At 42.9% G+C, this 11,476-nt stretch overlaps 1 protein-coding gene across 5 annotated transcripts in view; it reads right to left on the reverse strand.

The window, feature by feature from the left end:
- Positions 1 to 11,467, reverse strand: part of Sntg2 (syntrophin gamma 2) — a 236,258-nt gene extending 224,791 nt beyond the window's left edge. For 3 of the 5 annotated variants that reach the window (XM_017802501.2, XM_017802500.2, XM_017802499.2), the window contains exon 1: positions 11,254 to 11,377. In XM_017802501.2, the coding sequence (XP_017657990.1) occupies positions 11,254 to 11,325 (72 nt within the window). In that variant the 5' untranslated portion in view covers positions 11,326 to 11,377. Of the gene's footprint in view, positions 1 to 11,253 lie in introns of all 5 variants that reach the window. The other 2 variants (XM_008850183.2, XM_017802502.1) reach the window with 2 other exon arrangements.
- Positions 11,468 to 11,476: the final 9 nt, after the last annotated feature.

Raw genomic sequence — 11,476 nt, forward strand, 5'->3', positions numbered from 1 at the left:
CCTTGAATCCCAAATATCAATTTACACATTTACTATTGCAAGTATATTGACAGAAAAATATCATAAGAATTAAGAGATTGTATATTTTTCTGGTATTAAAAGAGCTAAAATAGAAACAATTTTGGAAATTCATTGTAATTTTTCATCTCTATGAGTTTTAAGTGAACAATTTCATTTTTAAGATATCATTTTTACATAACATTTTGAGCTCTAAATCAGTTTTTACTGCATTTCAAATCCTAAACACCAATTTAAATAGTGTTGACTTTAGACTTTTTCCTTCTTCTAAAGCAATTACAGGAAATTTACAAAACCTCAGCAAGTTCTGCTTCAATAAAATGTCATATCTTTATAATATTTTAAAATGCCATTTTTTACATGTAAGATTGCCCTCTGTAGTTATAACCACAATGAAATAAAAAGTAAAAAAACAAATTGTAAAAGAAAGCCAGGCCTGGCAGTGCACTCCTGTAATCCCTACTTTTGGGAGTCTGAGGCAGGAAGATTTCAAGTTCAAGGCCTCTCTGGGCTACATGATGAGACTTGAGACCCTGATTCAATAAAACCAAAATAAATAAATAAATGAAATCAAATAAATGGCAAACTATACTTTATAAATGGAAGCTTGATGTCAAATAAAGAAAAACTCTCCAAGAAGATATTCAATTTTGCCAATTTATTAAATCATGTATTTTGATATTATAAACTGAAATTTAAAATATTTGTATGTTTGACTTTTCTGTGCTCTAAAATCAAAAATCCTCTATAAACAAACATAGCTCTCAAATTCACGAACATTATTCTAGAGGTGGAAGTCTCCTTTTCATCTCTTAAATTTGCATAGTTGCATTTCTTTAATTAAACCCTGCTAACACACAAAATGCAAAGAATTTAACATGCCACTTTCCCTTCATTACTGCTACACGGTGCCACCACTGTGCATCTAGTGTCTGAGTAGCCACTACCACTACCTTCCGGCTGTCTCCAGTTTGTGATGGTGACCCTGGGTTGAAAAAGGCAACTTCACAGGTACATTCATTACTTCTATGCTACTGTAGTAATAAACCAGACAGAAGCAACTTAAGGAGGAAGGCTCTGTTTTGACTCACAGTTTCAGAGGGTTTGGTCCATCAATGTGGTAAAGGCATGGTAGCTTGGCTCCATCCAGCCCTGGTAGTAGAAGCTAGAACAAGCTTCTATGAATGGCAGGATGAATCAGGAAGCAGAGAGCACAGGGTTGGAACCAGGAGTGTTTAATCATGTTTGAAGGACCTCTCTATTGCCCTACTTCCTTCAGCGAGGCCTGACCTCCTAAGGGTTCCCTAGCCTCCCAAAATAGCCCCAGTCACTGGAAAGAAGGATCCAAACATGAGACTGTGGGGACAATTCAGACCCAAATCACAACAAAGGGCTGTCTCCCCTCCGTCCTGATTCCCATCTTCTTATTCTTGTCTATCTTGGTCAACAGGAAGAGGCCTCTACCAGGAGTGTTTAACAGCATTTCTCCCTGTTGTGAGTAGGGTCTCCTGCAGCCAGATGCCAGCTACTGCAGCTGCTGCCTGGCTCACCCATTGGCATTTTGTCCTTATTTTCTTATTTGTAATTGGTGAACATTAACCATGCCCTGCTGAAGGTCTGGTGCTAAAGTCATGAAGTCTTCCAAAGAGCTCTCAGCACATAGCACTAAGTACACATCGGCAAGTAGACAAGTATTTCTAAATGAGGAAGGTCTGTAATCAAAGGCAAGTATTTCCTTGAAAACTGAACCATTTTTTCTTTGTCTTGTTTTTCTATTCCCACTAAGATTATTATGTAGTTAGGGCTACTATAGCAACACTAAGAAAACTTTCATAAGCCACAGATCGTTTTCTCATGTTTCCTCACAGTTCTGGACTCAGAAGTTCAAGATCAAACCTCTCAGAGTTCCTGCAGAGGATTCCTCTCTCCTTCTGATCCTGGAGGTCTCGGGCACTCCATGACTCACAGCTGCATACTCACCCCCTATCTGCCTCAGTGTCGCCTCCCCATTGCCCTGGGTGCTGGTGCTTAGGCTCCCCTCCTCCTGGCTCTAGCGTCCTGGCTCTCATATTTAAGCAGCACTCAGATAATTCATGATGAGCTGCTCCTCTCTTAAGACAAACACTGCAGATCCACCTGCCTGCAGATTGAACAGGTGCTCCCATAGAAGCACAGGGAGAAACACTGGGTGACAATATCTGGAGGAAGGAGCTGGGGAGACACTGGTCAGACATCACAGCTTGTGTTATACCAAGAGTGTACTCTGGAGACTGCTGCAGAACTCCTATAGTTAATGCTGAGTATTCTTCTTGAAATTTTCTGTGAGAGAGTATCTTAAAGGTCTGCCTCAGACACACAAAAACACTCACACACACAAAATGGGAGGTTATAGGTGTGTTATTATTTGGCTTTGGAGTTTGTGCACATGGTATTCAGATACCAAGAGATCACACTGTCCACTTTGACTATGTACACATTTTGTCAATTAAATATTAAAAATATTTTAAAGAAATGTGAACTAAATCCCAACCCCTGAATGAGGCAATATTCACCCTTTTTCCATATATATTTTTAGAGATCATTAAGATATAGCTTTAAGGTTAGGGAACCACACCTCTACTTACTATGGAAGACATATAGGTGAACACTTCATAGAATACATTATTTTTGCCAATAAAAGCCACAGGTGGGCAAACCTCCCTTAGTTTGTCAGAGCCCAGCTGACTTCAGCAGGAACAGTGGTAGTTCTAGGTTGTACACCTGCATGGAGTCAGCAGGCCTTAGACTTATTCCCGACAAAACAGTACACTATGGCAATGACTCCACACATGATCCCACACAAGTGACAATGCAATTGCACCAAAACAAACCAATTAAGACAAAGCTTACCAAACTACAAGACTTCCCAGACCCATGTTCTTGGGTACATGTCAGGGAAAATGAACAGCAAAGTTGCGAAAGCATCAGGGCAGACTAATGAGGTGATCTGCCACTGAGCATAATGGTTTAGTAAAGACCCTAAAATGTACCTGTGCTGCTTTCTAAGAGGTCCCCCTATATATTCCTGAGCAGGCACTAATAACCTGTATCTCTCCAACTATGGGAGTGCAAAGAAAACAGAAACATTAGCTCTAAGAGCCCAGCTCCACAGAGACAGGTGTGTTCTGTACACATATGTACATATGTATGTGCTATATAAACATACGTGCTACAGTGTCTGTGTAACCTACATGTGAGTGCTGTGAACTGTGAATGTATGCAGTGTACATATATATGTCTGCTGGGCATATATATATATAAATTGTATGAATACTGATGTGCATGCTAACTATATACAGTATATACACTTGTGCGGATACAAAGAAGTGTATATGCATGGATACATGTGTTCATGCATAAAACGTGTGTGTTGTATACACTAGTGGCATGCTGCACACATCCCTGCCCCTGAGGCTATGCAGGCAAGTCTCCTCTGCATTCCTCATTCCCATGGCACCTGTTCCTTCTGCTACTTCACTTATGATTGTCAAGTGATTGACTGACTCACAGGCTCCCCAACTCACCAACAGTCCAAAGAAGTGAAGCCACACCCTCTGCATCCTTGATCAGTATGATCACTATACTTGCTAACACATGTGCCCCTGTATCACAAAACGTTTCCTCATATCTGCCACAAAATGTCTATGTGTGTTCTCCCTTTCTTTACTTGCAGACCTCTCTCAATGGCCCCAGCACTCATCCCTGATTGTACTGGTCACAAACACTGACAAGGATACACAGCTGCATAGCAGCTGCCTAACTCCTTGTTTAGAACATAGGGTCAAACAAGAAGCCAAACATGATGGCGCACTCCTGTCATTCCAGCACTTGGGAGGAAGAAGCAAGAGAATCAAGTCTTTAAAGCCATCTTGGGCTACAGAGTGAAGCCAGCCTGGGCTATATGAGCCTTGTCTCAAAATAGCAACAATCAGCAACAAAGATAAACAAAACTTTGGAATCAGACAGGATCCCCAAATAGGTCTGTAGCTGCATCACACTGTACTTGTGTCTTTAGTTTCTAGCACAGTGAATAGACTGTAAGTAGCTCAGTTGTGTCCTGTAAATTAGACATGTGTATACATGAGTGCATTTGTGCAATTTCACAATCACACAGCATTTTCCAAATCGCTTTCACTTCAGCATCACAATGTCTCCATTATTCAGGGACTGTCTCTGTGCTGCTCACCCTGGGTACTCTCTATTCTTCTCTCCCTGCACAGGAAGCACTATAGCAAGTGTTTCCAATGACAGTAGGAAAAGTCAGCATCTCTCCTTGAAAACACAACAGATTTTTTGGAAAAGCCAGTGTCATGGCTACCTTTGTTGTCACCTTGACATACATGGGAAGAGGGAACCTCAACTGGGGAATTTCCTGTGGGCATGTCTGTGAGGCATTTTCTTGACTGTTGAGTGATATGGGAGGGCCCAGCCCACTCTGGGTGGTACCACCCCTGGGCAGGTGGTCCTGGGTTGTATGAGAAAGCAAGCTGAACACAAGCCAAAGGAGCAAGCCATTAAGCAGCTTTCTTCCATAACCTCTGCATCAGTTCCTGCCTCTGGATTCCTGCTTGGATTCCTGTCCTGGCTTTCCCCAGTGATAGACTGTGAGTTGTAAGATATATAGACTGTGGACTGGAGAGATGCTTCAGCAGTTAAGAACACTGACTGCTCTTGCAGAGGACCCACATGGCAGTTAACAACCATCCATAATTCCACTTCCAGGGGAATCCGACGCCCTCTTCTGACCTCAAAGGATATTGCATGACATGGGTGCACTTAACACACATGCAAGCAATACACTCATACACATAAAATAAAAATAATAAAAATAATTTTTAAAAAAAGATAATAATAAGCCCTTTCTTCTCTAAGTTGTTTTTGGTCAGTTTTTTATCACAGCAACAGAAAAGTAACTAAAATTAAAACAGCCAGAGTTGAAGTTTCACTGTGAAGCAAGTAACTTAACTGGACAGTAAAACAGCCTTCTGAAATCTCCACAACCTGGCAAAAGACAATGCTTTGAAGAACTGGGTGCAGTGCTACAAAATGCAGAGTGTGCTTTTAATCAATAATGTGATGGAATTTCCCCAAATAACTATAATAAATAATAATTAAATAATTAAATGTGACCCATGCCAGCACTAGCCTATGATTCTAAGCAGGCTGTTTCTACCCCCACCAGAGTCTGAATGCCCCAGGTTTAAGGCACGAAAAGTAATTTCACATCACTAAGGACATAATGAAAACTCAAGATAATTACAGTGCAAAAAGTCAAACTGATAGAACCATTTGGAAAAGCACAATTACCTGAAGAGAAATTGCTAAGACAATCTTCAGCAAAGCAGAGACTGGGAACAGAATAAATTACCTTTTACCATTAATAGTTAGGCTAATATGTAAAATTAAAATTTAGCTACTATAAAAATAAAAAGGCATTTTAGCGAAACATAAATAAGATAATTATTATTACAAGATAAATTATCAGAACCAGAAGGAACTCTCTCCTCTCATTCCTGGCAGTCCCTGCTCCAAATTCAGATTAACACAAATGAAATCAACTGGCACAAACGTGTCAGCTCCAGTGCCTAGGAGTGTAACTGATGCTCTAGCCTTGCCTCCTTCTAAGAGAAAGGGCACAAATTCCACAGGCTCAGAGGTTGTATTCTTATCAGAGCTGGGACAGTCCCTTCCTGAAGGCCTTGGTGAATTTTGGCAGGTGCACACTGCCCCTAAGGGCAGGATCAGGCTTTGGAACAGTAGATGCTGGTGGGAGACTGAGCTACAACAGTGACTATAATGAGTCAGTGTGAGCAAAGCCAGGAGGCAGCAGGGAAGGGGTGAACAACCAGGAAATAAAACTGCCAACAAAGGCTGGAACACCACAAGGCTGGAAGATCAGAAGGCCCAGTCTGGATGGTGATGCAACCACGTGGTGACACTGTGATGTCAGATAGGCAAAGCTTAGGAAACCTGGTTCAGGGTTAGAGTGGAAGATCAGCCTTGAAGATACTCACTGTCATGCCCAAGCAGAGTTAGTCTAAGCACAGGAGCTACAGGTAGCTTTGGAGTCCACAGGATGTGACAGTGGCATTAGGCCAATACCAGGCAAGAGGCTATGTGAACGAGTCTCCAATGGCTCTTCCACACACCCCAGTGTGAGGCAGAATGGGGGCAGCCACCCAAAGAGCAGGAGGAGAAGAGTGATCTACCTAGAGGCAAGCTTTCAAATCACATCCTAGAACTGAGAAGCTCCATGCAAGCAACAAGTGGCCTGGGACTGGGGTCATGGGATCATCCCTGTCCTCATGGGGGCAGAGGGCAAATGAACAGGCAAAGGAGAAGCTCAGCAGATGGAATACAGTGTTACATCTCCTGCTGCCGGGAGGATCAGGGACACAAGTTTGGATCTCCCCGTTCCTTCTCTTTGATCTTGTCTTGAGGAGTTGGATCTCTTTGTTTAACTTCTGAAAGCTTGGGGCTCCCAAACAGGTGGAAATTCTGCTAGATGCAAAATACTTGTTTTTCCATGGAAACTGTTATAACATCAATAGGAATTACAATTATACCACATTCTACAAACATAAACTGCCTTCCCTAAACACCTCAATGTGAAAACAAAACAACAAAAAATGTTTTGTTATGGAATTAGGTGTGATTCTGTGGCTCTAATTTTTTATTTATGTTTATGTGTATGAGTGCATTGCCTGCATGTTTGTAAGTGCACCCATGTCCTGCAGTCCCTGCAGAGGTCAGAAGAGAGTATTGGATTCCCTGGAACTGGAATTATGAAAGGTTATTAGCCACTATGTGGGTGGTGGGAACTGAACCCAGGTCCTCTCTAAGAGAAGCCAGTGCTCTTGACCACTGAGCCCTCTCTCCAGCCCCTGATTTTTCCTATAATGAAGTATGACCATTAAAATCTCTGTCTACTAGAAGAATCTGTTGTAGAAATGGGATTAAATTGTGACATGTGATTTGCCATTTAAATTATTTTGATTAAAATAAAAATAGATATAATGACTCAGTTCTTCCTCATTGATCAATGTTTAAATAAAATTATTATCAGGGGTAAGATGGACTGCTGTTCCTGGAGCTGGGTACAAGGAGCAGTGGGGAGAGAAATACATTTATGAAATGGAAGTCAGTAAGCACAGTGACACATACAGTGATTTTAATATATTATGTGATTGTATTTATCATAATACAACTCAGTGCTGTAAGCAAATGGTATCTATCCAAATGTCAAATGGATTTTGGTACCTATCCAAGCTGGATTAGTAGTCAAAATGCTGACAGTTTAGGATCAGGATCATTCAGTCACAATAAAAAATGTTACTATAAATAATAAGCAAGATACTGAATTAGGCAAGAGAAACGAGGAGATAAAACAGGTCAAAAAGAGTGAAAATTCAGCAATTTAGAAGAAGTAATCTCTGAAGTAGAATACTCTCCATGTTAAAAATATAGCCTAACATTTTTATGTTTGCCGTTGTAGCCTTAAATAAGCTAAAGTCATATTCATTTTCTTAAATCTCAATTATTTGCCCAATAAAAATGCAACTGGTGAATAGTTATATCAGATCTGAAAAAACTCTTTTACAAAGAAATTCAAACTGAGGGAAAAAAAATCACATCACAATCTTCACAGCACTTTTTAATAACTTGTGTTGAAATATGGAGGATGGTGGGGTGAGGAAGATTTCAGGGAGCCCTGTGTGCCCTTGGCGGAGTATGTTCCCACTGGAAGCCAGAGGCGGCCTTGAGTGGGGATCATGTCTGCATAGGGAGCTTAGTGTAGAAATAGAAGGGATAAGCCGGCTTTCCACAGGCTGAAAGGGACTCCAGTGAGCTCTAGGAGACAGCACCACCTCCTGTTGGCAGAAAACAATGTGACTTTCCCCCTACCCTGATGAACTCAGGACAACAAGTAGTAACACTGGGCCACAGGGAAAGAGCTCACCACTTTAAAATATCAGTGCATATTCCATGAAATTCTTAGTGTCTTTTACCCCACTAAAAGGCCTCTTTTTAACCTTTGTTTCATTTTATGCAAAAAAATACAAGTCCAAGTGAATAGCCATTTCTGAGAGATCTATACTACCTAGATGTATGCATTATGTATGCACATACCAAAACACCACACTGAGCCACACTGATAGGAAATTATATGGAAGTTAAAAATTTTAATTGGTATCAGAAAAAGCAAGCAAGCTTAAGAACCACTCCACAGAGCCACAGGTAAGAAGGGTACACAAAGGACTTCCCAGACTGGAGTCTCCAGTCTTCTCTTATGCTAATTAGCCAGCCCACCTTCACACTGTAAGTACAGTGCACCTACTAGGCACAAGGGAGCAGGAAGGAACATGAGAAAGCCTGCCTCACTGGAACTTACCCTACTGGATGTAATCCTATGCTACACAGGTTCACAGAAAAAGCAAAATGCAACAGGGTTCAATGATTCTAGAGTGAGTGCAACCATTTAATGAGAAAGGAGGGGCCTGGCTATAACAGGCCCCCTCTCCTCTCTCTCTCTCACTCTGTGCTTCAGTGTCACCTTCACAGGCCTCTCCTAAAGTGTGCTGTGTGAACTATCATGGAAAGGACATCTAAATTAAAACAGAAAACTCTACAGATAGGTAGATATAAAAAACTGTCATACATGTTTTGGGGAAAAAAGATTATTTTAACCTCATATTTTTGACAAATAAGAACATTTTTCTAACTTAAGTCCTGTTCAAATATTCGCTATGCAGCATATCTCTTTGTAAAACCAGGTAATTCTCTCCTTTAAAGTATGTAGATCTGGCCTATGATGTCACAGATATCAATAGAAACGCCACAGATGAGATCAGAAGTATCTGCAAAGAGAAGGGACACATAACAAAAGCAGGAAACACTGGGTTTCAGGAGCCTACAGTGCCAGCTAATTTATCTGCAGCAATAGCAGTTCTGAATACAAGGTCAACTGATGCTATTACTAAATGCACTTTTAAAATGACTGAACTCCTCAGGTCATCCTATGATGCCACAGCTTATCAGCTCACACCAATGTAGACTGAAGAAGGGTGGTCATTTGAAAACAGAAAATACAGAGTAAATACAATTCTTACTTAGAGTCCCAGACTGATGACTCTCTACTACATGTAGAATGATCCCCAGAACTGACCTAACTTAGAAAAGTATATGAGAACAGTTACCTGAATGGAGAAAGAAAAACTGGACATACCAAATCATGCCTAATTTCTGTGATTCAAGCAGTCAACATAAAGAACACATTATACTTTCAACTTCAGAACCCACCCAAAACAGTAGAAATACAATAGATTCAGTACCATCTTTGTTTTATCACTATCTTTCTAATTAGAAGCACTAAGTTCTATTAACTGAAATTCTATGCAAGCTCACTAATGTTATGCATAGCTATTGCTAAGTAACAGGAATTCTGCATGGCTGTCTATGCTTCAGGGAAGCACTGTCCATCAAAGGTTCAAAGTGCTTCAGCTTGTAGTGCAGTTAATGCAATCAGGACAGTGAAAATGTGCAAATGTCAGACTTGGCAGATTGATTTTAAATGAATAAGCATCCAAGTGTTACTACACACCAGTTTAGCACAACATCAGAGCAAACCTTACTATGTATGAGTCCAGCTATCAGTGTACTCTGCCTCTGAGCTTGGCTTCAGTTGTGGCAAAAGTTCCCTTCAAGTTCAGTTCTGCTGGGCCATTCCCATCATCAAAATTCTTATCACACACAAGGCACCCGGAGGCCTTACACTGTCTGGCAACTTAGTGATTGACAAGGAGCTCAGTGACCCTATTTGAAGGTTTTTGCATGATGTATGTGCTTAAAACAGGAGTCGTTGCCAAAACACATCATTTGCTCAAAGTAGAATAAATCGCTTTAATTCTTCCTCTAATCACAACAGTTATAAACAAGAGTTGTTGCAAGAACACTTCTCCAAGACGATCCATGGGAAGGAATCCTATTAAAGTTCAGAGCAGTAAAACAATAGAAAGTCAGGGACTCAGGAGCCTCTGAACTTGTTTTCTACAGTTTATTTCCAGGTAATCCAAGTGTATTTTCTAAGAGTTGAGTCCCATCTGCCATAGTTGGGAAACTATTCATATTACAAAGCATTTTAAAAATAAACACCACATTTCACACAAAAGGTGAAAGATGTGGAGGAAATAGGCACAACCCGCAGAGCAGTCCATCAGTCTCAGCACATTAGACATAACTACTGAACACTGGCTAGTTCAGAAGCATTGATACTGGAGAGCATGCAGGGGCCTCAGCCTGCCGTCTCCGGAAACCTTTGTTGCCCTAAAAGGACCTTAGACGCATCATGCTCTCCTGCTCTCCTGCCGTGCTTGGGGTGGTGGGCCCCGGGAGCAGAGCTACAGGGGTTATGTGGCTGCACCCCAGGACACAGGCGCACAGCCTCCAAAGGCCATAATAACCAGCTGCTCGCTTGAGCACTGGTTCCAGAACACTCGGTTGCGCTGTGTGGGTGGCAACTTGAAGGTTTCCAAGAACTTTCCGTTTTTGTTTGAGCCAACATTTCTGGGTTTTGTCAATCAAGAGTTTAGATATTTAAAAATAAAAGGTTGGAAGGGGGATTGTTTTGGGTAAGAACCAGAATAGACTATTTTAATAAAATGTTGCAAAGTTGGCGCGTCAGCGGTCCTCTCCCGGGAGGACCCGGGAGGTATAGAGCTGGCCACCCCGCGCACTGGGGCAGAAGCAGTTGGCGCCGCGCCCCTCCAGCGGTCAGCAAGGGCCCCAGAGGAACGCCTGAGCTGATGCAGGGCCAGAAGGCTCTGCAAGCTTCTCTCCCTGGGCTCAGAGGGTCCGCTCCTTGGCGGATATTCTGGGCAAAGCCCAAAGCCCACTTCTTGGAAGACTCCAGTTCCCACGCAGTAAAAGGAGGCACCTGTACCCTACGACCCAGCGGTTCAGAAAGAGAAACGCGAACGCTGTATGCTGAGAGCGCGGTGCCAAGGGGAGGATGCCCTCGGTGGCAAGAGAAGGATACCCTCGGTGCCCAGAGCCGAGCTTCAACCCCCACCCACAAGAGTCTCCTGGAAGAGGGACACGAGGACGCGGAGAACGAAGGGGTGCCGGGAGAGGAGGGAAAGCAGGGAGACGACAAGGGACTCGGGGAAAAGAGGGCCGCCCCTAGGGGACACCACTCACCCGCGTGGGCACCAGCAGGTGACCAGGGCGCCCGCGGGGGGCGGCCAGGGGCTGCGGTCCCTCGGCGCTCATCGCCGCCCACGCGGCTAGGCGCGCGCTCCGGCCTCGGGAGCTCCCGCGTCCAGCACCCACACGGCGCCCGCACCCTCTCTGGATGGGCTCGGGGCAGCGCGGGCAGCGGTGGCGCTAGCTCACCCGGCGGGCACGGAGCCCCGCCCCCCGC

This window comes from Nannospalax galili, unplaced genomic scaffold, assembly GCF_000622305.1.
Source record: "Nannospalax galili isolate Female #2095 unplaced genomic scaffold, S.galili_v1.0 scaffold100, whole genome shotgun sequence".
Classification (NCBI taxonomy): domain Eukaryota; kingdom Metazoa; phylum Chordata; class Mammalia; order Rodentia; family Spalacidae; genus Nannospalax; species Nannospalax galili.